This window comes from Tamandua tetradactyla, chromosome 21 (genome assembly GCF_023851605.1).
Source record: "Tamandua tetradactyla isolate mTamTet1 chromosome 21, mTamTet1.pri, whole genome shotgun sequence".
Taxonomy (NCBI): domain Eukaryota; kingdom Metazoa; phylum Chordata; class Mammalia; order Pilosa; family Myrmecophagidae; genus Tamandua; species Tamandua tetradactyla.
The window spans coordinates 27,638,976-27,666,565 of record NC_135347.1 but is presented as its reverse complement, the minus strand read 5'-3'; the positions used below and the strand labels follow the sequence as shown (position 1 = coordinate 27,666,565).

The window sequence follows — 27,590 nt, the reverse complement described above, 5'->3', positions numbered from 1 at the left end:
AGAGAATAAATGAACTGGTACATGATGTGCTATATCACACATGTAGAGTAAGAATAAATAACAAAATGGAATTTCTATGAATAGTGATAATTAAAAATTAAACCTCTATATAAAATAAATTTGAAATATTCCTATAGCACAATGAAAAGAAATCCAAAAATGGTAGAAAATATATGAAAATCATATACCTGATATGGAACTTGTATCTAGAATCTATAAAAAAAGTTATAACTCAAAAATAAAAAGATAAATATTTCAAATTTAAAATGGACAAAGGATCTGAATAGAAAGTTCTCCAAAGATATACAAATATCCAATAAGCATATGAAAAAAATGTCAACATCTTTCATCATTAGGGAAATGCAAATCAAAATCACAATGCAATATCACTTCACACCCACTAGTATGGTGTTAGGGGTTGAATCACATGCTCCAACAAAAAAGGCTTTTAGTCTTAATTTGCATTCCTGTGGGTGTGAACCCATTTGTTTAATAGACCTTTCTGAGGATATCATTATTTATGGAATGGCCCAATTGAATCTGGATGTTCTTACTCCATATTTCTGGAGACCTTATAAAGGGAAGAAATTTGGATGCAGTGAGGACAATCAGTAGAAAACAGAAACCAGAAGAAGCCAGAAGATAAACAAGCCAGAAGTCCGAGAAAGCCACAGGAGGGGAGAATGGAGTAGATCGCCGTGTGACAGAGGGTTGCCATCACCAGAACGCCACCGACTCCAGGAGAAAGCATGGCCTTGCTGATATCTTGAATTGGGACTTCCAGCCCTCAAAATCATAAGACAATAATGCTTATTGTTTTAGCCAACCTGCTGGACAGATTTGTCATTGCGATCTTGGCAAACTAAGACATGGCTATAATAAAAAAGATAATAATAAATTTTGGTGAAGATATGGTGAGAAAGTGAAATGAGGTAGCCACTTTGGAAAATAATCTGGCAGTAACTCAAAAAGTTAAATATAGAGTTACTATACTCCCCAGCACTTTTACTTCTAGGTATAGACCCAAGATAAATGAAAACCTATCTGCACAAAAACTTATACGTGAATCTCCATAGCAGCATTATTCAAAATATCCAAAATGTGGAAACAACCCAAATGTTCATCAATTTCTGAATGGATAAATATAATATGTCCATATAATGCAATCTTATTTAGCAATAGAAAGGAATGAAATACTGCTACATGCTTCAGCATGGATGAACGTTGAAAATATGCTATGTGAAGGAAGCCAGTCACAAAAGACCACCTATTGTCTGATTCCATTTATATGAAAGTCCGGGATAGGAAAATCTATTAAGACAGAAAGTATATTAATGGCTGCTTAGGACTAGGGGATGGGGGAATGTTGAGTAACTGCTATTATAGGGTTTCTTTGGGGGGTAATTAAATCTAAAATTTGATATTGCACAGCTCTGTGGGTACTAAAAACCATTGAATTGTCCACTTTAAATGAGTGAATTTTATGGTATGTGAACTAATTACCAATAAAGCTGTTAAAACAAACTATAATCACCTTCAAACCAAGGAAGTCACCAGCCATCTCCAAGGCTTGGAAACTCCCGATCACAGCTGGGACATGTAAAAATCTATTCATGGACTCTAGATTGAGTCATATCTCCCTCAGATTCTTGTAGTAACCACTAAGGGTGCCACTAAGATAATTTCCCAGGTGCACACTTTTGAAAACACCTTATATATGTCCTGCTTAAACCAGTTCTATAACATTTCAAACAGGCAGATACCCTCACCAAGGTCTCCCCTCTACATTGCCTTCCTTGCTTAGGGAAAGACCTACAAATGTGGGGGAGCTGTGTCCCATGTGGACATCTGTGTGCCACATCAGAATTTCCCTCCCTCGTGTCATGCTCTTGCCACTGATAAAGCCCCCATCTCATTCTTAGGTTGATATACCTCCGACATTAGCTTCCTTGGCTCAGAGGGACTCAGTCTGTGGAATTCAAAGTCTAAGGGATAGAAGAACTCCCAGAGGGGAGAGATGTGAAGCTAGCAATGGCAAAAGCTGAATATGTGTGTGTTTTGCAAGGGGTTGGGGAGAATGGGGAGAGATCTAGAGTTCTGCTTCCTTGCTGACTTCAATGCTCATTCCGTCTTCCCCAGTACACAGGACCTTCCATTCATTCATCAGAGTTGAAAGGAGCATTCTCTATAGACAGTGCCAAACATCACTTTTTGCTATGAGTAAACTAAAATGCTATATTGCTCCCACAAGGTTCTGTATCCCAGTGCCCTTGATAATTTAGGTAACTTAGAAAGAATTATGTATAAGACCAAGATTTCTAAAGTTCCGTTATTTTCTTACAGGAAATCAAAAGATTTGGGATTAAAGGCCAATAATCTCAGGTTTCTGAGACAGAATAAAAGATACTCACATTTTAATTTTTTTCTTCTGAAAAAAAAAAGCCCTCTCCTCTTGTGCCAGTTTGAAACTATCATGTGCCCCCGAAAAACCATGTTCTTTAATCCTCATTCAGTATTGTTGAGTGGGCTCTTTCTCATAAAGTTGTTTCGGTGGATACATGACCCACCCAGCTGTGGGTGGGACCTTTAGATTAGGTGGTTTCCATGGGGATGTATTTCCACCCATTCAAGGTGGGGTTGCTTACTGGAGCCCTTTAAGAGGGAACCATTTTGGAAAAGTCTTCAGAGCCAACAGGAGACCCAGATGTATGGAGAAGCAGAAGGAAAATGCCCCCCGGGAAGCTGCTTGAAATGAAAAGCCAAAGATCCTAGCAGATGCCAGCCACAAGCCTTCCTAAATGAAAGAGGTGTTCCAGACCCATCCACTTTTCTTTGGAGGTAAGATATCTTTCTCTGGGTGCCTTAGTTTGGACATTTCAATAGTCTTAGAACTGTAAACTTGCAACTTAATGAATTTCTTCTCTAAAAGCTGCTCCATTTATGGTAAATATTGCATTCTGGCAGCATTAACAAACTATAACACCTCTTCGGTTTCACAAATTGCAAATTAAAGTGAAAGTAGGAAGATGCTTTTGGAACAACAAGGTATAAATTACCTTGGATTATAAATTCTTTAGCAAAGACAACATACTATGTGGTTACAAAAGAATTTATTACAGATATATTTCACTACTCTAAGCTCCAGGAGAGCAGGGAATTTTGTTTGTTCTATTGCTGAAATATCCCCAGTGCCAGGATAGTGCCTGGAAAACAGTAGGCATTATATATATGTATTTAAGCGTATGAATGACTTACAACTAAAACTGACATTTTCTTTTATAAACCTTATGGAGTTACTCTTTTTAGATAGTAACATAAGAGATTTTTGCACTTGCAGTGTTAATCAGGATATTTATAAGCAACTTTTCAAACCAGGAATTTATTCTCACTCAAAAAATATTTTTCCTTTAGTGTAGGTCAGCATCTCCATTTCCTTCTGTATCATGCTTTTAAGTGTTTATTTAAAAATACCACAAGGTGGCATCCAAAACCTCAAAAAGACATTTCTTGTTTTTCGTATGTGAGAAATATTTGCTATATTTATCCAATAGAAAACCTTCCTTAAATCCAGGCAAGCGGGATCCCATTGCAGACCCCTACTTGAGGGCTGGGCTCTTTCCTACTCCAGCAACACATATCACCATGGTATGAGATAGCACCTTTCCTCACCAGGAAAACCTCTTCCAGGGCTTTCCTAAACTCTCTGCATAGAGTGGACAAGCAGCTAGAGTGTGTATTCCCAACTCAAGGGGCATGACTGCAGATGCTAAGGTTGGGTGTCCATGGGCGAGGACAAGGTGGGACAGGGAGGGTGGGGCTGGGGGCCTACGAAGACCAGCTCTCCTTGCACTGCCACTCACTAGGGAAGGGCTCTGAGAAGTCCAAAAATTATAAATAGGAACCTTAAGAAGTATATGTTTTGGTTTGCTAAAGCTGAGAGAATGCAATATACCAGAAATGGGCTGGCTTTTACAATGAGGATTTATTAGCTTGCAAATTACAAGTTCTAAGGCCATGAAAATGTCCCAATTAAGGTATCAAAAGGAAGATACCTTCTCTGAAGAAAGGCTGATGGCATCCAGGGTTCCTCTGTCACATGACCAGGCAGATAGCGAGGGTCTGCTTGTCCTTTTTAGTCTCTGAGCTCTCTCCAAATGTCTCTGGGTGTTTCTCTCTGAGCTCTCTCCACTTTTCTGTTCTTTACCCTCTCATAAAGGGCTCAAATAAGTATCAATACTCACTTCAAACTGAGGTTGTTTTAGCTTGTTAAAGCTGCCAGAATACAATATACCAGAAATAGATTGGCTTTTATAAAGGGAATTTATTAAGTTACACGTTTGCAGTTCTAAGGTCATAGAAATGTCCAAACTAAGGTATCTAGAGAAAGATACCTTGATTCAAGAAAGGCCAAACACATCTGTCAACTGGGAACAGACATGGAAATGTCTGCTTGCTTTATCTCCTGGTTTCTCATTTCAAACAGCTTTGTCAGAGGTGTCTTCTTTCTGCATCTCCAAAATCTTTTTCTGTGTTGCTGTGAAGCTTTTTTCAAAATGGTTTCTTCTTAAAGGACTTCAGTAAGCAACCCCACCTTGAATGCGTGGAGACACATCTCCATGGAAACCACCTAATCAAAAGGTCCCAGCTATGATTGGGTGGGTCACATCTCCATGGAAACAGTCAAAAAGATCACACCTACAATATTGAATAAGGATTAAAGAACATGGCTTTTCTAGGGTACACAACAGTTTCAAATCAGCACAGTGGGTCATATCTCAATTAAACCAACCTAATCAAAAAATCCCACCCACAATGAGTCTATACCATGGAAATGGATGAAAAGAATGTGTTTTTTTCTGGGATACATAACATTTTCAAACCAGCACAGTATATTTACCTAGTAAGAATAGTTTGTTAGCTTGATTTATAATTTTTAAATATTTAGGCAAATGATAGCTAGGATGCCATGATAAATAACACACAATGGGTTGGCTTAATAACAGGAACTTAATGACTCACAGTTTGGAAAGCTAGAGGTCCAAAATCAAGGCAACGGTGAGGCCATGCATTCTCCTAAAAGTGCATAGCCTTCTGGTGCTGGCTTGCCATAATCCTTGGAGTTCTTTGGCTTGCATTTCTGTTCAGGTCACATGACAATATCTCAAACTGGAAGTGTTTACACTTCCAGTTTCCTGCTGACTTCTGGCTTTTGGCTCTTCCTGTTTCTTTGACTTCTGGTTTCTTCTATTGAAAGGTTTCCGTTAATATGAGTTAAGATCCATTTGGTTGATCATACATTAACTAAAAATAACATCTTCAAAAGGTCCTATCTACATGTGAGTTCATACCTACAGAAACACAGATTAAGATTAAGAACATGCCTTTGCTGGAATATGTAACTCGTTCTACCACATGGACTTCCACTTTCGTTCTTGACAGGGCCCTACAGACATCTGAGACAAGCCTTGGCGTGTACTGTGTATTAAATCTGTGGGTATTTTCTGTGCGTGCATTCGTTTACTTAACATCTATATTTGGACGGGTGCATGGGTAGTTCAGTGGTTAGAATGCTCGCCTTTGATGTGGGAAATCTGGGTTCTATTCCCAGACCATGCAGCCCCACCCCCCCAAAAAAAGAAAAAAATCTGTATTTGGAAACTTTGTATTATAATCCTGGGATTTTGGTAATAAAATCAACCTTTTATGTGAATATCTTGTGGGGCTATTTATCAGGGAGTAAAAAGAACTTTTACTTTAAATGGCCTATGAAAAGAATTTGCAAGAAATGAGCTACAAATAAAAAGATGCCACAAAGAAGCATGGAACTTTCATCATGTCACAGATTGCTTAACTCTACCTTGAAGAAAAGAAGAGGCAACACATTCTAGCAAAGGTGTGGTAAAGTCCAGCGCAAACAAAAGGAATAAAAGTAGGAATTAATAAGAAATATTGGGGAATAGTGAGTAAAATAGGTTTGACTGTAGTCAATATTTTATATGCAGAAAATAACAGGTTGTAAGGTTTATAATCTTATGTGGTTCATGCAAAGAATAGGACTTGAGTGTTTCCACTTTGCCCTTTATACAGCTTCATCCAGGGAGTAAATAGAATGACTTCTTAATTATTTTATTCTGTGTTATTAATCAATGTGGCAGCTGTTACAGCTATCTACAAATATCCTGGTTTTCCTACTTCCAGAAATACAATAGGACTGCAAATACCTGGCCTTTGTAATTGGGTTTGGCTGTGTGGCTAGTTTCATTTTTTCAAATATGGCTCAGACTCATTTTTACAACAGTTTTATTGTGATATAATTAACATACCATAAAATTAATTTTTTTCAAGGGCACAATTCAGTAGATTTTAGTATATTCATAGAGCCGTACAGCCATCAACACTAACTTTAGAAAGCATGCACACTAACTAGCAGTGTGGACTATGTTTGACCATTATAATGCAAATAAGAAGGATGTCACAGCAAATCTAAGAGTCAGTGCTCAGTTCACCATATTCCATTCATATTGCTGTGGTGACAGATGTTATTTCATCAGCCTGCATCTCAGAATGAGGACAGAAATGGAGACAAACTCCTTTTGAATTGATGGAGGCATGTGGGTGACCAAGAAATAAAACTTTGTTGTTTTAAGCAACTAAGCTTTTGGGGTGGTTTGTAACCACAGCATAACCTATGGCAAAATGACCAATAAACACAAAATAAAGGTCTGATTGGTGAGAAATTATTTAGGGGAGGCAGAATTTGTAAAGAAAAAAAAATTGATTAGAACTTCTATTTCCAAAATGATTCTGATTATTACTGATAGCCCACTTAAAATGGAAAAAGAGGGCAATTTTGAGTCTAGTGATCATTTAAGGAAAGTCACTTCATTTCAGTTGAGAAAAGGACACCTGGTCACTTACGTCTACCAAAGAGGAGATCCAATATGACTGATTAATTTTGTTCTGTTGATGAGAGTAGAATAGGTTTCCCTGTTAGAGACTACTATGCTGATGACCAATATAAGACATGAAGAAATAAGATAGGTAGAAGGGAAAAATATCTAAAGAAAGTGAGAAGGTGGCAACAGCACACTCTTAGGTTTTCCCTGTTTTTATCTTTAGTAGAGAAATTGTGGATGTATAGAAATATGCATAAAATACAGTGCTTCCATATATCACCCTATAATTAACTTTTTGCATTGATATGGTATATTTGTTACAATTGGTAAAAGCATATTTTTATAACTTCTATTAATTATATAGACCATGGTTTTTACTTAGGGTTCACTATTTGTGTTGTGATACTCCATGGACTTTCTAAAAAAAATTTTATTGTAATACTATAAACACAACCTACAACTTCCCCCTTTTAACCACATTCAAATGTATAATTCAGCACTGTTAATTATGTTCACAATGTTATGCTATTATCACCACCATCCATTGCCATCATCCCAAATAGAAACTCTTTACGTTTCAAGTCTTAACTCCCTATACTCTACCTCTACCCTGTCCTGTGGTAACCTATATTCTAGAATCTGACTTATTCTAGTTATTTCATATCAGTAAGATCATATAATATTTGTCCTTTTTGCCTGGCTTATTTAACTCAACATGATGCTTTCAGGGTTCATCCATGTTGTTGCATGTATCAGATCTTCATTCCTGTTTACAGCTGAGTAATATTACATTCTATGGATATACTTCATTTTGTTTATCCATTTATCATTGATGGCACTTGGGCTTGCTTCCATTTTGACAATTGTGAATAATGGTGCTATACATCATCGAACTAACAACTGCAATTGTCTGCTTTCAATTCTTTTGAGTATATATCTACGAGTGGGATTGCCAGATAATTTGCTAATTCTATACTTAACTTTCTGAGGAACCACAAAATTGTCTTCTACAGTGGCTGCACCATTTTACGTTCCCACCAGCAATAAATGAATGTTTCTATTTCACAACATCCTCTTCAATTTTCTATTTTTTTTAAGTAGTAGCCATTCTAGTGGGTGTGAAATGGTATATCATTGTGATTTTGGCAATGAAGTTCCCTAACAGTTAGTGATGTTGAGGATCTTCCTTGTGCTTTTTTTGGCCATTTGAATAACTTCTTGGAAAGATGTCTATTCAAGGTTTTTGTCCATTTTCTAATTGTTTTTTTTCTTCTTCTTCTTGTTGAGTTGAAGGATTTCTTTATATAATCTGGATATCAAACCAAATATGTGGTTTCCAAATATTTTCTCCTACTGGGTATAATATCATTTTCCTTTCATGATAAATTCCTTCGATGCACAGAAGTTTTAATTTTGATGTGGTACAATTTATCTATTTTTCTTTCGGTGCTTGTGCTTTGAACCTAATAAACCATTGCCTAACATGAGGTCCTGAAGATGCTTCCCTACATTTTCTTCTAGTAGTTATATAGTTCTGGCTCTTAGGTTTATGTATTTGATCCATTTTGAGCTGACTTTTGTATATGTTTTGATGTGGGGTCCACCTTCATTGTTTTGCAAAATAGAATATCCTATTTTCTCAGCACCATTTGGTCATGAGACTATTCTCTGCCAATTAAGTAGCTGAACAGTTTTCACTGCCTTGTCAAAAATCAGTTAGCCATAAATGGGAGAGCTGACTTCTGAGCTTTCAATTCAATTCCATTCGTCTGTATGTCTGTCCTTGTGGCAGTACCATTCTGTTTTGATTACCATGGCACTGCTATAAGTTTTAAGGTCAGGAAGTCTAAGTCATCTAACTTTGTTCATATTTTTCAAGAGGGCTTTGGCTTTTCCAATGCTGCAAAGAAGGCTATTGGAATTTTATTGGGATTGCATTAAACTGTAAATTGCTTTGGATAGAATTGACATCTTAATTATATTTAATCTTCCAAACCATGAACACGGGTTGTCTTTCCTTTTATTTAGGTCTTTAATGTTTTAAGCAATATTTATAGTTTCCTACATAAGGTCCATTATATCCTTGCTTAGATTATTCATAGATATTTCATTATTTTAGTTGCTGCCATAAATTGATATTTTTTTAAATTTCTTGTCCCAATGGTTCATTACGCATGTATAGAAACTACTGGTTTGGGGTGTTGATTTTGTACCCTGCCATTCTGCTGAATTCATTTATTGGCTCTAGGAGTTTTTTTTTTTTTTTTTTTTTTTTCAGGATTTTCTGCCTATAAGATCATGTCATCTGCAAATAGTGAAAGTTTTACTTCTTCCTTTCCAAATTGCATGGCTTTTATTACTTTTTCTTTCCTTATTGCTCTGGCTAGAACTTCCAGGACAATGCTGAATAATAGTGGTGATAGTGGGCAGCCTTATCTTGCTCCTGATCTTGGAAAGCTTTCAGTTTTTCAACAGTAAGTATGTGGGTTCATTTGTCATGTTGAGGGAATTTCCTTCTACTCATAGTTTCCTAAGAGTATTTATCAAGAAGGGTGCTGGATTTTGTCAAATGACTTCTCTGCATCAATTCAGATGATAATGAGTTTTTCTTTTTATATTTCATTCTGCTTATGTGGTGGATTACATTGCTTGATTTTCTTATGCTGCACTGCCCTTGCATACCTGGAATTAATTCCACTTGATTATGATACATAATTTTTAAAATTTGCTGTTTGATTTGGTTTGTCAGTATTTTGTTAAGCATTTTTCCATCTATATTCATAAGAGATATTGATCTGTAATTTTCTTTTTTGTGTAGTATCTTTATCTGGTTTTTGTTTTAGACTGTTGGCCTCAGATAATGAATTAGGGAGTGTTCCCTCCTCTTCAGTTTTTTGGAAGAGTTTGAGTAGGATTGGTGTTAAGTCTTCTTGGAATGGCTAGTAGAATTCCCCTGTGCAGCCATTCGGGTCTTAATCTTTCAGTGTACACGTTATTGATTAATGATTGAATCTCTTTACTTGTCAATGGTCTGTTGAGATCTATTTCTTCTTGAATCAGTGTAGGAAATTTCTGTGTTTGTAGAAATTTTTTCATTTCATCTACAATTTCTTTTGTTCATAATATCTTTTTATAGTCCTTTTATTTCTGTGGAATCAGTAATAATGCCCCATTGTCATTTTTTATTTTAGTCATTTGCATCCTCTCTTTTTTTAATTATCAGTCTAGGTAAAGTTTTGTCAGTTTCATTGATCTTTTGAAAGAACCAACTTTGGGTTTTGTTGATTCTCTCTACTGTTTATGTTATTCTTCATTTCATTATCTCTGCTCTAATTTTTGTTACTTCTTTCTTTCTGTTCACTTTCAGTTATTTTACTTTTATTTTTCTAAATCATCTAGTTTTTGAGGTCATATCTCTGATTTGAAATATTTCTTTTTTTACGGTAAATATTAGAGCTGTAAATTTTTCTTTCAGTACTGCCTTTGCAGCATCCCATAAGTTTTTGTATGTTGTACTTAAATTTTCATTTGCCCCAAGATATTTCCTAATTTCCCTTGTGATTATTCTTTAACCCATTGGTTGTTTAATTGTAGGTTGTTTTATGTATACATATTTGTGAATTTTCTAGTTCTCCCTCTGTTATTGATTTCTTGTTTCATGCTTCATTTCATTGTGGCCTGAGAAGAGACATTGCATGATTTAGATGTTTTTTAATTTATTGAGCTCTTTTGTGATCTTTTATGTATAGTCTATCCTGGAGAATGAGCCATGTGAACTTGAGAAAAATGAGAATTCTGTTTAGTTGGGTGAGGTGTTCTATATATGTTAGGTCTAGTTGGCTTAGACTATTGCTCAAGTCGGCATTTCCTTATGGATTATATGCTAGATGTTCTATCCATCATTGAATATGGTGCATTGAAGTCTCCTACTATTAATGTAGAACCATCTATTTCTCCCTTCATCTCTGTCAGAATGTGCTCTATATATTTTGGGCTCTGTAGTTATGTTCATGTCTACAATTGTTTTATCTTCATATTGAATTGATCCCTTTATAATAATGACCATCTTTGACCCTTGTAGCAGTTTTTGACCTAAAGTCTATTTTATCTGCTATTAGTACAGCAACACCAACTCTCTTTTGGTTACTACTTGCTACTTATTACTTACTTATGTCTTTAAATTTAAGGCAAGTCTCTTATATAGTTGGGTCATACTTCTTTTATTCATTCTGCCAATTTCTATTTTGTGATAGTGATTTACATTTAAAAACACTATTGATAATGCAGGACATTCTTCTGCTATTTTGCTATTTAGTCTTTGTGTTAGACCTTTTATGTTCTTCAAGTCTTCCATTGATACTTTCATATTTATTTGATTTTTTTTTTTTTTTTTTTGGTTTCATGCCATATGTTTTAGTTTGCTGAAGCTTCTGGAATGGTTTTTAAAAAGGGAATTTATTAAGTTGCAAGTTTACAGTTCCAAGCCTATAAAAATATCCAAACTAAGGCATCCAAACAAAGTTACCCTGGTTCAAGAAAGGCCAATGGGTCAGGAGTACCTCTGTCAGCTGAGAAGCCATGGCTGGCATCTGCTGGGGTTTCTGGCTTCTTGTTTCAAACAACTTCCCCAGAGGCATTTTCTTTCATTGCCAAAGGTCTCTGGCTATGTGGGCTCTGTTGGTTCAGAGCTTTTTCCAAAATGGTTCCCTCTTTGAGGGCTCCAGTAAACAACCCCACTTTGAATGGATGGATACACATCTCCATGGAACTCATCTAATCAAAAGTTACCAGTTATAATTGGGTGGGCTACATTTCCACGCAAACAATATAAAAGATCCCACCCAGCAATATTGAAAGAGGATTAAAGAACTTGACTTTTCTGGGATACAAGACAGTTTCAAACTGGTACACCATATTAAATCACTTCTTGTTTCTATCTGGATATATTTTTCATATATTTTCCTTGTGGTTACCATAGGGTTAAAATTTAACATCCTAAATACATAATAATCATATTCGATTTAACACTAACCTGACTCCAGTAGCATACATATATACTGTTGCTTTACTTCTCCATCCTTACATCTTTTATGTACTTTTTAACAAATTATATCTTTATATATTGTATGTGTAATACTGTAGATTTATCATTACTTTTTCTGCATTTGCATTTTAGTACCTGTAGGGAGTAAGTAGTGGAATTACATACCAAATTAAAGGATAATAGTACTGGCATTTATAATTACCCAAATGGCTACTTGTACCACAAGTTTTTCTTTATGCTGTTTTGAGCCACTGTCTTAAGTGTCCTTTCCTTTCATTCTGAAGAACTCCCTTTAGCATTGCTTGTAGAGCAAATCTAGTGGTGAACTCCCTCGGCTTTTGTTTATCAGGGAATGTAGTAATTTCTCCCTCATTTTGGAAAAAGACTCCCACTGGATATATAATTCTTGACTGGCAGTTATTTTCTCTTATGCCTTTAAGTATTTCAGCCCACTGCCCTCTTGCTTTTATAGTTTCTGATGAGAAATTGCTATCTAATCTAAGACTCCCTTGTATATAACTCATGACTTTTCTCTTGCAGCTTTCAGAAACCACTGTTATCCTTTGTATTCCACAGTTTGATCAGGATGTGAGGGGCATACTTTTCCTCAAGGTTTACCTTTTTTTATTTTTGGAGTGCATATTCATATCTTTTGCTACGTTTGGGAGGTTTTATGTCACTATTTCATTGAATATTCCTTCTCCTTTCTGGATTCCCATAAGGCTATATTGGTATGCTTGATGTCCCAAAGTCTCTTAGGCTATATTTCACTCTTTTTTATTCTTTATTTTTTCTTTTGTTCCTCAACCTAAACTTATTTCAATTGCATTGTCCTTCAGTTCACTGATTCTTTCTTTTGCCAGCTCCAATCTGCTTTTGAAATCTATCTGGGGAATTTTCATATTAGTTACTGTGGTCTTTATCTCTAGTAGTTGTGTTTGATTCCTTTAAAGATATTTATGTCTGTACTGAGCTCTTATATTTTTCATTCATTGTTTTCCTGATATACTTTCATTCTTTCTCTGTATTTCTTCTTCATCTCCTTGAGGATATTGGAGATTTTTTTTTAAGTCTTTGCCTTGTGAGTCCAGAGTCTGGTCTTCTTTATTGATGCTTTCTAGCTATTCAAACACTTCCTTTCGATTGCCATCATTTCCTGTTTATTTGTTTGTTTTCTAATCTTTTGTGTACATTGTACATTTTAGTCTATTAAAATGCTAATCTATTAAAAATTCCCTGAGATTCTCTTTCTTGAGCTTGTATCCAGTGGTGATGTGAGAATTTTTCTTGAGTGTCCAGAGCAAACAAAACCAAGCAAAACTAAGCAAAAAAACTTTTCACTATCTTGCATATTGGCTTTGCATTACTGGTGTTCTACATTAGAGTTCAGCCCTCTTATCACTAAAGGTCAGCCCAAGGTGAACACAAAGTACAGGACCACTCTGTCTTTTCTGGGCCTGTGTGGCCTGTGTCTTTTTCTGAGCTTGTGCTTTCTGGTGGCCTTAGGAGTTTTCCTGTTTATAGGAGATTGAATGCCCCTTTACTTCCCAAGAAACAGACCTTCTCCCTCTCCCAGCTGTTCCATTCTAGAACTTAAAGCAGTAAGCCTTTGTCCCAGACTTTGTTTCATTTATTGCTTTTGTTGTCTCCAGCTGCTTTTGTGTGGAGGGCAAATTCTAGGACAGGAGCTATGCCAGAAAAGTTTCCCAAGTCAGTCTTTACTAGCCCGAACATGGCCAGGATCCCATAACATGGCTGGCTCCAACCTGCCCTCAGGAGGGGATAAGGGGGCGCCAGGAAAGGTACCAGGGGTTTTCTTCCATAGCTCCCCAAACTGCGCTTTCTTGGCTTGGCACCTGCCTAGCCCATGCCACTCTGAGGAAGCGTACCATCCGTCTCCTCTGCTACCTTCGTCTAGGGAGGGGTGGAACAATGGCTGCCCTCAGAACCAGGCTTCCAGAAACCCAAAGTAACCAAAATCAGTGATCAGCAATCAACCCCACCCCTTCCCCCAGACCTTAGAAATGTGTATTTTTACGTCGTTCTCTAGTACCAGCAAGCTATGCCAGGGTTTAGAGGCCACTGTAGCATGTGCATGCGTACAGGTTAAGTACCGGTAACCACTGCAGAGAGCGAGCAATTTATTGGTATTCACCGCAATTTATACCAGCCTCTTCCTCCTGCTTTTCCCTGCATGTTTTAACAGTGTTCTACTGGGCTCTGGAGCTTTGAAATAGTTGATTCAGATAGTTTCTGCCTGTTTAATAATTAGTTATTCTGGTGGAGAGACTGATTTTGGGGTTTTCTACTCCAACATCTTCCCACCTAGCTTCTCACTTTTTCCCAAACTCTTTCCTTCCTACGTTACTGTGAAATCACCATGTGCCAGTTATCCTGTCAGATGCTTTATCAATACAAGATGTTTTATCAATACAAGATGGGGCTACAAAATGTCTAGAGCTTGTTCCAAGTTTTTTTTTATTTGCCCCCATTCAAAATGAAGAGATCCTTTCTTAAAAATGTCACCATAATTTTCACATCTGTGATAAAATATATGCCCTGGCCTAAGCTTATCAAATAAAAAATTAAGTAAATTGAAAGGCAATAAATGCACTGAATAGATTTGGATTAAGTTTTGGTATGTGAAAAATACAAAGATGAAAATGGCAGCTTTGCCCTCAAGTGTTTGTAATTTAGCAGAGAGAGCTTAAATAAATCCTTTATGGTTTCAATATAAAGCATAAGAGGAAAACATGCAAAATACTATCAAACTTCTAAATGAAGAGCACTGGGTCTTCGTAAAGGAGGTATTTTAATAAAGGAGAGGAGGGTTAAGGGAAAATGCTGGTTGTATCAGAGGGTTAGCAACAGGGCTAGAACCTTTAGAGCTCAGGGCTGGCTTAGGGGTGGGGGGGGTAGATGAATGGGAAAAAGCCAAGTTGGGACAACTTGAAGAGTTTTAAAATCATGAAGACGAATTCGAAAATGTCTATATTTGACATACTTGAGTTTACTGGATTTATTAATATATTGAAGTCTGCTAGTAAGTCAAAAAAAAAGCTTTTTGTATTGAATGAGACAGAGAAAAGAGCAAATGAGATTTTCAATAAAATTTCAAGTTTCATTTTGAAAATAGTCTAAATTCTCAGGAAATGGAGTGTTGTTCTTGATATATTCTGGATAAAAATAATTTATCAGATATGTGATTTATAAGTATATTTCCCAGTCTGTAAATTGTCTTTTCAATCTCTCAAGTCTTTTGAACAGAAATTTTTGAATTTTGATGAAGTCAAATTTATCAATTCTTTCTATTATTTATGTTTTTGGTATTCTATCTAACAAAACATCTTTGCCTAACCTGACATCGTGAAGATTTCCTCCTGTTTTATATTTGTATGGTTTACACATTTAGTTTTATGATCCATTTGAGTTAACCTTCATATATGGTGTGAAATATGGACCAAAGTTCATTTTCTTGCATACTGATATCCAATTTTTACAACATTTATTGAAAAAATCATTTTTTTCCATGTAATTGCCTTTGTACCTTTGTCAAAAATTAATTGAGCAAATATATGTGGGTGTATTTCTGGACTCAGTTCTGTTCCATTGATCTACTTCTCTACCTTTATGCCAATAATACACTTTCTTGATTACTTTAGTTTTATGGTAAGTTTTGCCATCAGGTAAACTGTTTGTCTTTGAACTTTTTTTTTTCTTTCAAATTTGTTCTGGCTATTTTAGGTCTTCTGCATTTCATGTGAATTTTATAATTAGCTTTTTAATTTCTTTTTAAAAAAATGGCTGCTGGAATTTTGGTTCAATTGCTTTGAATCTATAGATCAAATCTGGGAGAAAGCATTAATACTGGGTCTTTCTACCCAAGATATGCAATATATCTTTTTATTTGATTAGTCATTTAATTTCTTTCAGTAGAGTTTTATAGTTTTAGTGTATAATTTTGTACTTTACTGATTTATCAATGAGTGTTTAATACTTTCCAGCTATTCACGTTATTTTTCATGAGTGAACTTTGGTAGCTTGTATTTTTTAAAGGAATTGTCCATTCCATGCAAGTTGTCAAATTTATTGACACAAAGTTGTTCTTAATCCCATTTGAGCCTTGTAATATAGGTACAATTTGCAGAGCTGTCACCTAACATTCCTATTTTCTTTTTTATTCTAAAAAGTTATCAATTTTATTGATCTCCAAGAACTAGCTTTTGGTTTCACTAATTTTCTATATTATTTTTGTTTATTTCACTGGTTTCTGCTCTGATCTTTTATTATTTTATCTACCTGTTTTAGGTCAAATTTGCTCTTCTTTTTCTAGTTTAAGATGGAAAAACTGAGGTCATTTTTTATTAAAGCTATTTAGGGCTATAAACTTCCCAATACATATTGCTTTAGTGGTATTCCACAAAGTTTGATGCTTCCTTTTTCAATCATTTAAAAATACTTTCTAATGTTCCTGTTGATTTCTTCTTTGATCATTGAGTTATTTAGAAGGTTTTAGTTTGCAAATATTTGTGGGTTTTCTGGAGATTATTGATTTCTAAAGTAATCCATGTGGTTAGAGAACAGACTTTGTAAGGGTTGAATCTCTTTCAATTTATTGAGACTTCTTTTATGGCTTGTAATATGGTCTGTATTGGTAAATGTTACATGTGCTCCTGGAAAGAATGTATATTCTGTGTTCTTGTATAGATGGGTCTATAATGTCAATTAGTCATTATAGTCAATTGCTGATGCTACTGAAATGTCTACATCCTTACTGATTCCTGTCTATTTTTTCTATCAGTTGTTGAGAAAAGGTTACTGAAATCTCTGATGATAGTTGTGGATTTGTCTCTTTCTCTTTGCAGTTTTATCAGTCAGTGCTTCAGACATTTTGAAGTTGTATTAGGCAAACATTTAGGATTGTTTTATCTTCTTGATGAACGGATCCCTTGGGCATTATGAAATGATCTTTTCTCTGGTGGTATTCCTTGCTCTGCAGTCTACCTTGTGTGATACTTATATAGCCACTCCAGCTTGATTTCTGTAGACAGCATATACTTGGTTCTTTCTTTATTAACTCAGTCTGACAAACTCTGCTTTTATTTGAAGCATTTAGATGAATTCATTTAATGTAATTATTGACCTGAAAAAGTTCAAATTTATCACTTATTTGTGTTTTTTATCCTATGAATTATTGTTTCCCTTTCCGTCTTTTTCTGCCTTCTTTTGGTACTTAATTATTTCTATGATTCCATTTTATCTCTTTTGTTGCCTTATTACTTATAATACTGTTTTATTATTTCAGTAGGTGTTTTAGGATTATATATATATATCTTTAATTTAACTCTAACTTAACCATAGCCTGGCTCCAAATGATGTTATATTACACAGAGTATGGCATGGGCAGGCACTGGGAATTGTAACCAGGTCTCCGGCATGGCAGGCGAGAATTCTGCCACTGAGCCACCATTGCACCATATACTTTATTTTTTAATTTTTTAAATTTGGCATGAGCAGCCTTCAGGAAATCAAACCTGCTTGTCAGATGAGAATTCTACCAAGGAGCTACCTTTGCCCCAGCCACTCTTAAATCAACTTATATGAGGTCTTTATAAAATTATGATGAAACTCTATTATTTGCTGTAAATACATTTATCTTTAAATTTGTGTGTGATGTTTTTAATATATCAAAGTACTTAATTTTTTGTATCATCAAAGCTATATATTTTTCCTCTTGTGATTTCTTTCATTGTTTTTATGATTAAAAATTCCTTCTTTCAGATATTAGATAACATGGCTTACGCTTATTTCTAGTTTTTCTCAAGTTTCTTTCTGGAATTCTATCTGTAATTCATTTGCTTTGTGGTATAAGATGTGGTCCTAAATTGATTTCCAACCCCTGCTTCCACTTTTCGTTTAGCCTATATTAACATAATTTAATCTTTCTTATTTAAATTGGTAAATGGAACACTTAAGGTCTCCATTTTCAATATCATATATCACCGTTCACAATGGTTGATGCAAATAATATGTGAAATATTTTGTAATGATCTTAAGAAAAACTCTATCCTCTACCAATGCTACCAGCCTAGTTTAGGTTTTCATTATGCATCATCACTGCAAAATTCTATCAACAGGTCCTCATGCCTATTTTCTCTCCTCTAATCTTTTTATCAGGTGCTACATTAGTTAAACAGTAGCTCTGATCATGACAACTCCTTACACAAAAACCTTCCGTGGCTCTCAGAAAATAAAAATTTAGCTTGTCATCCAAAGGGTTCCATAAGGATCCCTACCTACCTCGCAGTCTTACCTCCCCTAACTTTATACTTTTTTCTAAACCCAGTGTAGATGACAAAAAAAAGTACCCACCCTTTCTGTGAACCATTATACTACTTTTCAATTTTTATCTCCCTTAATTCTTTTATATTCACTCACCAAACCCTATGCATTCTTCAAGGTCTAGCCCAAATGACCTGTCTTCCATAAGCATAAACCTAGTCAGAAACAATCTCTCTCTCTGCCTCCCTAAGTACATTACCTCTACTTTTAGGGGAATTTAGAATTTTCTAATTGCAACTTGTGTTGTACATGTCTTATAAGGTCTATATTCCTTACCAGATAAGTCCCTTATGGTATATATCTGACATGTTTTTATTTTCCCATAGTGCTCTTCTCTGTGCTGCACAACAAATATTTGCTGAATGAGTCATGAATATAGCAGAAATTATAGTTTGAAATGTTTGATATTGGCTATTATATCATTATTGTTTACTTTTTTTAAAATTGCAGAAAAAATTCTTATTAACAGATGCTTTGGGCTTTCATGTATAACATGCAAATGAACAAATGGTTCCAGAACAATAAAGCAGTTTCAGACCTTATCTAACACAGTGAAATTACCAATATCCTGTAAGAGTACACATTTTTCCTCAAATATTATGTTCACACACTCCAACAACAAAGACAGAAGTTTCACTTAAGTCATTGTTATGGTTGATTCAATATATATTAAGTCACTACTATATAGTTAGAACTTATTTTTTAAAAAAGAGAAGTATTCCAGAAAAAATAAAACTGAACACATTGTACGGATACCAGGAAAAGAGTTGAGTTTTGAGCTGGAGTTTTAATCTACTTCCTAAGAAGCATTTGTGCTTAACCTGTTCTCTTTTTAGAAAAAGTGAATTCTATATATTTCCTATGACTTTATATGTGTGTGCACTGACAACCAAACAGTTATAACTTTAGATAAATAAAAAATTATTTAAAAAAACTTCAAGATTTAGTCATCAAGGTAGGTCAAGACACTTTCCTATAGAACCTTTTTTTTGATAGATACATCAAGATTTAGGGGTTATACCCTGTAAACAAGTGCTTTACATGAATTTTGGTATTTACTAACTTAAGTATTCAAGGACTTGGTTTGAAGAGTCCAAAAGACTGAAAGTCTGCTTTTCAAGAGTACCACGATCTTCTATCAGTGGAGAGATTTTGGCATTTCTATATTCTAATAGTTCGTTATCTTTGCTTGACGTCAGCAATTCATTATCAACTACACCAATTGTTGCATCTTCTACCAGAATATTTGCTTGGTATGCTCCAACTGGAATTTCAGGCAATCCAAAGTAGTCATGATCTGCCACTATTGAACCTTGTAAGAGATAAAGATTGTCTGGAAAAAAAAAATCATAGGTTTTCCATTTAATTTCAATGATAATTAAAATAATTTTTAAGTTAAACAATGATAGATGAGGAACAATTTCCAAGTAACAAAAATTACCCATTAGGATCAACGTCAGTGGGATAGGGGGAAATCTCTTGTCTACTAAATATACATGTCAAATAATGAATACAAGAACATATGATTTTGATGGTTCATATTTATCTAATATACAAATGATCAAGATTTTAAAATACCCAGGCTTTCCTGTTCTTTTTTTCTTTTACATGAGTAGGCACTGGGAATCGAACCCAGATCTCCAGCATGGCAAGTGAGCATCTGTCCACTGAGCCATCATTGCACTACCCTTTCCTGCTCTTTTGACCTAACAAATAGAATTGTTAAATCCTTATATTTACAACTTTAGATAATTTCCCAATCTTTACAGAATCCAAACTAGGAAAATAATATGAAATTGCTAAAAGATGGTGATATAAACTAAAGTTAAGATAAAGTTTCTAGAACCAGGTTTATATGATAGCAATGTAAGTAGAGAAGGTGCAATGAAGTAGCTTAAAAGAATAGCTTATTTAATTCCAATTTAATACCAAAATTCTCAGGAACTTTGAAGGTCTAGGTAAATTCATATCAAAGAATTTTTTTTTGCATGGGCAGGCACCAGAAATCGAACCCAGGTCTCTGCATGGCAGGCGAGAACTCTGCGGGCTGAGCCACCCTGGCCTGCCCTGTATCAAAGTACTGATGGGGAATTTTCCTTATCAGCATTTTATTCTATTTTGAGCAAATTTCTCAACACCATTAGGTAAAAACATGCTCAAAATAAATGTTAAACTAATGTCTAAGCAGCAGCATCTTTAAATATGAAGGTTAATGTATACAAAAGGATTCTTCTGTACCTGATATTTTAATTTATTACAACAATGAACTCTCCCTTCATAGCTGATTAACTTCCTGGACCCGTGCCTTTTCTTTCTATATCGTCTCCCCAGATATTAACAGATGTTCTTAAAGATATTAATGGCCTCACCAGTCCACAAATTTTATGTTAAGAAATAACAAAAGGAAGATTAATTGCCCATTTACACTAGAGATGAATGAAAGTTTCTGATGGCAGTACATTCTGGAACATGATCCCACCCTAACTTCACACTAAGACTGAAAACCTCACTAAGCCTATTTCAACATTAGAAGTTCATGATTTTAAGAACTTCCAATTTACAAATTTAGATAAATCAAACAAAGCTATGCTTTCTGACAAAAGATGGCATAAGTGGTAGGATTTGTATGGCTCTTTATATTTGCCCATTCAGTTTTTCATAAGGCAAAGTGCGTTTGGTATCTTAGTTTTGAGAATTATTCCAAATTTAGCCCACCAATTATAGCTAATGCTGAAGCAGTAATCAGGTGAAATTGCTGGTAAGGAGATGCTCATATTTAAGACAGAAATAAAAGTACTGACACTTAAAAGTGATAAGAAAATAATGGCTTCCATACACTTAGTATGAGATTAACTGCTGGACAAGAAGAACAATTGTCAAAGACAAAAATCAAATATGTCATCCATGAAAAGTGCCATTCCCAAAAGTATCAAAAAGAAGAAAAAAAGATGAAGTTGAAAGCTTTTAGAGTGTGTTGCTAGAGGTTGTGTTGTTAAAGGTTCAACATCAAAATTGGCTACTATCCTACCGTTAATGTTGGAGAAAGCAAGGTAGTAGTTTATACGAGATCTTAAAAAGGTTAGGTGTGATAAAAGTATTGCTGATGAAATTTTTCTAATAAAACATAGATAGTTTCAAAGGTTAAAGATTTGTATAATCCTGCAAAGTATTGAAGGCAGACACCATAACTCTTAAGGAATTTCTGAAGATACTTGCAGAAATCTTAGATGAAGAGCTTTCAGTCCCCCAATATTTTTTGATACAGAATGAAGCAGGTCTATTTTAGAAAAAATTATTCAGTTAGACATACAGTGACAGGGAATAACTTGCTAGATTTAAAGCTCTTAGAAGCTACCAACTTTATTTGTTGGCAATGCATTCAGAGACCTTGCTACAGTGGATCTAAAAATAAACAGACTTCACTGACCTCACCTGGTTCTAAGAGGAGTGCTTCTGTATGTAAGTGATGTATTACATATACATACATACATAAATACACACATCCCTTTTCTTTAAATAAGTGATAACTTTAAAGTACCTTACTGTAATAAAACTGTAATAGTAAAACAAAATTATGTTCAGGAAATCCTACATAAATTTTTTTATATGCAATGGAAAATTACTCTGATGATGTCAAGGCCTATTTGTATAGGAAAAAAAAAAAACTCTCAAACAAACATCTCAAGATTATCAAAATCAATATCTAGGAGCCTAAATACATGTTGAAATGATAATATTTTGGCTATACTGGATTATACAAAATACAATTATTTTCACCTTTTTTGCCTTTTTTGAATATGGCTACTAGAATATTTAAAATTATTTTTTACCTATTTTTATATTATATTTCTGTTAGACAGCCTTGCTCTAGAGCCACACTGAGTTAGGGATATAGAAATGAACAAGAAAGTCTTTACCATCAAGACACAGAGTCAGGTAAACAAACATACCATATTAATAATCATTTCTACTAAGTTACATCACACAATAGACTTTACTTTTGTATTTTTCCTTTGTCATTCTATTAATTCACTTATTGCTATGACATTTGATGAAGGCATCATTTCACTCTTTGACTAGCACTATTTGACTTATTTTTCCTTATGTAGTTTGAAGATGTAAAATAAGATTAAGAAATAGATTTTTAAGTTACTTAAGGAAAAAAGAAATTAAATCTAAAATGTGGTGGCTTGGAGTTAGTTGGGACTATTATCTTATAACTAAGAGGACAAAGGCTCTATACATAATTTATATTAATCTTAAAGTCAAGACCATGGTGATGTTATAGAGACTAAGCTTTACTTTGCATCACGAATGCAGACTGTAACTGTGGTAGGGAGAATAATGGTCCCCAAAGATGTCCACAGACTAAACCCTGGAACCTTTGAGTATGCTACCTTGTACTATCCTGGATTACCCAGTGGGCCCAGTGTAATCACAATGCTTTTAAATGTAGGAGAGGGAGTGGAGGAAGTTGGAATGACTCAGTGTGAGAAGGACTCGGGAACTGCTAGCTTTGAAGACAGAGGAAGAGAACCACAAGCCAAGGGATATTGGTGGCTTCTAAAATCTGAAAAAAACAAGGAAAATGATTATCCCCTAGAGCCTCCAGAGGGAACACAGTCCAACCAAAGCTTGCTTTTAGTTTACTGAGACCTAAGTTGGACTTCTGAAGAACCTAAGATAAAAAATATGTTTCAAATCTAAATTCGTGATAATTTATTATGGCAGCAATAGGAAATTAATAATGAAATATATTTGACTGTGAAAGGCCATCAGATGAAAACTTCTTGGTAAGGCAGACATAGTCTATCACAATACTTCCATGAAAATAAAAAAACTATCCAAAATCTCTATCTATATTATAAATGTAATTAGCACCAAGAATTATATACATAAAAGTGTTTAAAATGAGAAATTTCATGTTGTACATGTTGCCACAATAAAAAAAAAACCCTATATCTGATAGAATAGTGTGTCAATACATCATTTTCCTTTTCAAAAGGGAACATTATGATTACTAATAGGCATAATGGTTTGTCATAAAATTTCTTGATATGATTTTAATAAAATAATGAGTCTGAAAAGGTGCTTGGCATTGAACTAGACAAAATGACAAACAGGCCTGCTTAAAATAGCAATTATAGACATAGTATTGTGCTCTCTCTAAATTATACTCTAGATAAGAAGAGATAAGAAGTTGGCAACAGAAGTCAGTGAATCCTTAATACAACTATGAAATCTCAAGGCTGGTAGCTGCAATGACGAGTATACAAACACAAGTCCTAGCTCTTTTGGATTCAGTGCATCCAAGCTCATGTCAAATAAAAAAGCTGCAAGATTATTCAAAGACATTTGTTTGCTTTAAATTTTGCTCAAAGACTCTTTAGCTTGTGAGGTGAAGATTTTCACGGAAATATGTGATACTGAGAAAAAAAGATAGCAGAAATCACACTTATTTTGAATTTCTACCAAAAGAGAAACACAAAATAGGGACAAAATGGTAATCAGCAATCAGGTTCCAGTATGGAGAGATCAACATTTACTTTGGTCAAAAGAAAAAAAGAAAGCCAATTCAACTGTAAAATCTCAGATTCTGTATGTGTACATCAGTATTAATAGTGATAAGTGCCTTTTTATTACAAAAAGAAAAATCTGTAGGAAGTCAAACATTGGGCAAGAATTATACTGCTTTTGTTTAGAAATTGTTCTACTTAACTGGTTCTGAAATACTCAGGCAAAGCAAAATAGTTGGCCATCTTTCTAAGCAAGTCTTTGGCAAGAGCAAATTGCAAAATATAGAAACAGATCCTGACTAGAGCAACATTTAAAATTTTGTATTAATTAGGGAAAGTTAAAAAAATAGAAGGAAACAAATCCTGGATGCCAAAGGTTAAGGCAAAAATCACACTTGAAGAGAAAGGAAAACATGTACCTGTATAATCAATCATTTTTTTCTACTTAACTTGTTTAAGGGAGAGATCATAAAGAGTAGCTTGGAGCTGAGAAGAGGCACAAGAAATGAAAGCACTTATCTTCTAACAAAGAAAATGAAGGTACTTCTGAGTTTTCAGAATCAGAACACAGTCCAAGATAAATTTTCTGGCTAGAGCAGTTAGGTTTGTCACAAGCAGAAGGAAATGCACTAAGAGCTTTTGACACCAGGGTTGTGGCCCAGATCAGAAACAGAGTTGAACTATCACTGAGCAGTCCCTAAGGGATTCATACCCTAAAAAAAGGCATAGGGTAAGTGAAAGTTATTTATTATTGTTACTATTATCATTCATGTAATAGGCCTGTTAATCTACTTGTTACTGTTCATTTTCTTTAAAAACATCGCATTGTATTCCCCATAAAAGTTATTCAATTTCAAATAATAATGATGAGAGATTATACTCTGAATTCCATTTTATTTTCAGAGTTCATGTGTGAAATACTGAACCTGACACAAGCCTGACAGTTTCAGAACAAATATTCTATGAAAATAGACTACTTGGGATGTTTAAAACAATACCAAATTTTATAAATATAAAAAAGAGACACAGAAAGAATACCTCACCAAAGATGGTGGTGGCAGTGATTCCTATATTTTCAGCCTTTCTACTCATTCAAATAAAATAAAAATATAACAACTGACATTTACCTTGTTCACTGGATTCTCTTACATAGGGCTTGAGGTGGGACATTTTGATAGGTCTTTTAAGTCTTGAACCAGTGTTGTCTCTCAAGACAGCGCAACCATTTTCTGTAATATAGTCTATGACACAAGGGCCAACCCATTCGGACTGGAAACGACCATCCTTCCACCAATTTTTCCTTTGTCTTAAAACTTCATGACCCACTTTCAGATGAAATGGATTTAATTGCTTTTTTGGTTTCTTTTTAACAATGATCTTGCTTTTGTTCAGTTCATCAAAATTTGTGTTCTCCATCTAACAATAGTAAAAAAAAAAAAAAGAAAAAGAACAAAAGGATAAATGACCTATAATTTCTTGAAGACAAATCATAATACTAAAATTGATTATTTATTCTTTTTCTATTTTATTTTGTTTTTTTTATTTAAAACTGATTATTTAAGATGGTACAAAGAGGTAGGCATGAACCCCGTTTAATTTTTAAAAACAGTATACTTCAAAGTCAGTATTAGTAGTCCACTTTACATATAATTTGGTGATTGAGGTGGTCCTACTGTTATCTCCTGAATTTCATAGCTAATAAGCATACTAATTAAGACAAACAGAATTTAATAGAAAAATATTTTCTTAAGGATACATCAAATGTGTGTGTATGTATGTATGTATATCATGTATGCATATATACACACACATAATAAACACTTTAAAATAAATGATCACTTTATTGACTATAGTTTTTCCTAATAGAATTACCTGGCTGGTTCTAGTTGTCTTATTTTCCATCATTTTATCAGTTTCTTTAATTGCATGTAGAATTTTTGCAAACATACTTGTATTGTCAGCATCCACTCCATGAAGACTATCTGAAGTCTCAGGTACATAATGATTTCGATTAAACATTTGAAAATATGGTGTATTTTTAGTCGGCTCCTATTTAAAGGAAAACAGAAGTTAACAGTAAATTTACTTATCCAGGCAAGAAATAATCAGTCATAATTCAGAAGTACAGAATTATAAAAAAGCACATACTAAGTGAGTTACATTGAAGGCAAATGAAATAGCTGAAAGGTGATCATCCCAATTGTTTGGGTGGTCAGCACAGTGTTTGGAGAGAAAGGTTTTGATTGTGCTAGGTGTACTTTCAGTTGGATCAACAGTTTGAGAGGCACGAGAAATTACAACATGCTTTGTGCCAAACAATCCATGGAGTTCCACATTGATCTGAAAAATAAATAAAAACAAAGCTAACTTTTAAAATTCTGTACTTTATTTTTCCATTGATTAAAAAAAACTTAAAAAGAATTTGAATCTTGCCTTTTTCATTGACAATAGATGCTGTATTTAAAAACATAACTAGTTGGTTTAAAACAGGAATTGCTGTTTAGTTGAGTACTTGTTAGGCATTTTATATTACTATCACTTACCTTACAATAATCTTAGGTATTAATAACTCCATTTTAAAGATAAGAAAGCTAAAGCCTTGGGAGGTTAAGTGTTTGCCAAAAATATATGTACAGCAAGGAAATGGAAGAGCAGAATTTACACTAAATCTGAGTCCACAAAACATTCTACTTTGGTAGATAGTTTACCAAATAAATTCTAGGTCACGTAATCTAGCTAACACCTGTACAACATTGTCCAACTCAGTAAACCTCTCTGTACTCAGTTACATCTGTTAAATGAGTAAATTCCTACCATTATACTATTCTTTTGATAGTTAAATGAGGTTTGTACAGCATTTAAAATAGTTCTTTGCAGTATAAATGCAGTAATTACTTTATAACATTTAACTGCTACTATAATGGTTATTGTTGTTATCATGAGTAAGGCCTAAAAACAGTAAAAGTTGAGCTATGAAAACTTCTAACAATAAGCTTGTCAATGTAAAGTAATTTTCCTATCTCACCCTCCAGACTTTGATTTTCTTATTAATTTTAATTGGATAAAGCTTTGGCAGATAAATTTTTTTAAGAAGAATTTTTTTCTTGTGGCTTAATTTTAAGCAACAAGTAGTGTAAGAGTAACTAAAATGCTAAAGCTAATAAGTGAGGGAAAAACAATACAAAACAAAACCACATGTCCCAAGTTCCCTTGTAGGTAGGGGTATCAGTGCAAGTTGTGGGCTTTTAAAAGTTGTTGGGCAGACTCAGCCTTCTTGTCCAATTGTTCTTCCCCTTCTTTTTGCCTGAAATGTAGACATGGTGGCACGGGCTTTGGCAGCCAAATTGTGAGCATGAGATTAAGAATCACAACAAAGATGATAGGACAGAAAGCTAGGAACATGGGTTCCCTATGACATTTAGACCACCTTCTAGTCTTGGATGCCTGGCATTCTTTTACATGAGTACAAAATAAATTTCTACTGGAGTTTATATACAGGGGGGAGGAGGAAAGAGTTTTCTGTTATTTGCAGCTGAATACAAGTCCCAGCTGAGAGCTGATATATGTACTAATTCAGGTGCATTATTTTAACTTAAAAATAATGTTTTAAAATTTCAGAGAATATGTGTCATTTAAGTTAACTTCAGTCTGAGGTTCTGATCAATAATTTTAAATGGCTGACCTCTAGAAAGGGCTTCAACTTCTCTGTTTCAAGAGGATGACTAGGTATGATGCAGGGACTACACATTTGTGAGATGCTATCTTAATATCCCTACCCATCATTCTTTCCTC

At 34.5% G+C, this 27,590-nt stretch overlaps 1 protein-coding gene across 19 annotated transcripts in view; it reads right to left on the bottom strand.

Annotated features, from left to right (window-relative positions):
- Positions 1–10,085: 10,085 nt before the first annotated feature.
- The window catches only part of GIN1 (gypsy retrotransposon integrase 1), a 44,855-nt gene continuing 27,350 nt past the window's right edge, over positions 10,086–27,590 (bottom strand). For 11 of the 19 annotated variants that reach the window (XM_077139024.1, XM_077139030.1, XM_077139031.1 and 8 more), the window contains 4 exons: positions 25,947–26,138; positions 25,671–25,847; positions 24,926–25,214; positions 14,769–19,615 (listed from right to left, as the gene is read on the bottom strand). In XM_077139024.1, the coding sequence (XP_076995139.1) occupies positions 19,341–19,615; positions 24,926–25,214; positions 25,671–25,847; positions 25,947–26,138 (933 nt within the window). In that variant the 3' untranslated portion in view covers positions 14,769–19,340. Of the gene's footprint in view, positions 19,616–24,925; positions 25,215–25,670; positions 25,848–25,946; positions 26,139–27,590 lie in introns of all 19 variants that reach the window. The other 8 variants (XM_077139037.1, XM_077139042.1, XM_077139023.1 and 5 more) reach the window with 3 other exon arrangements.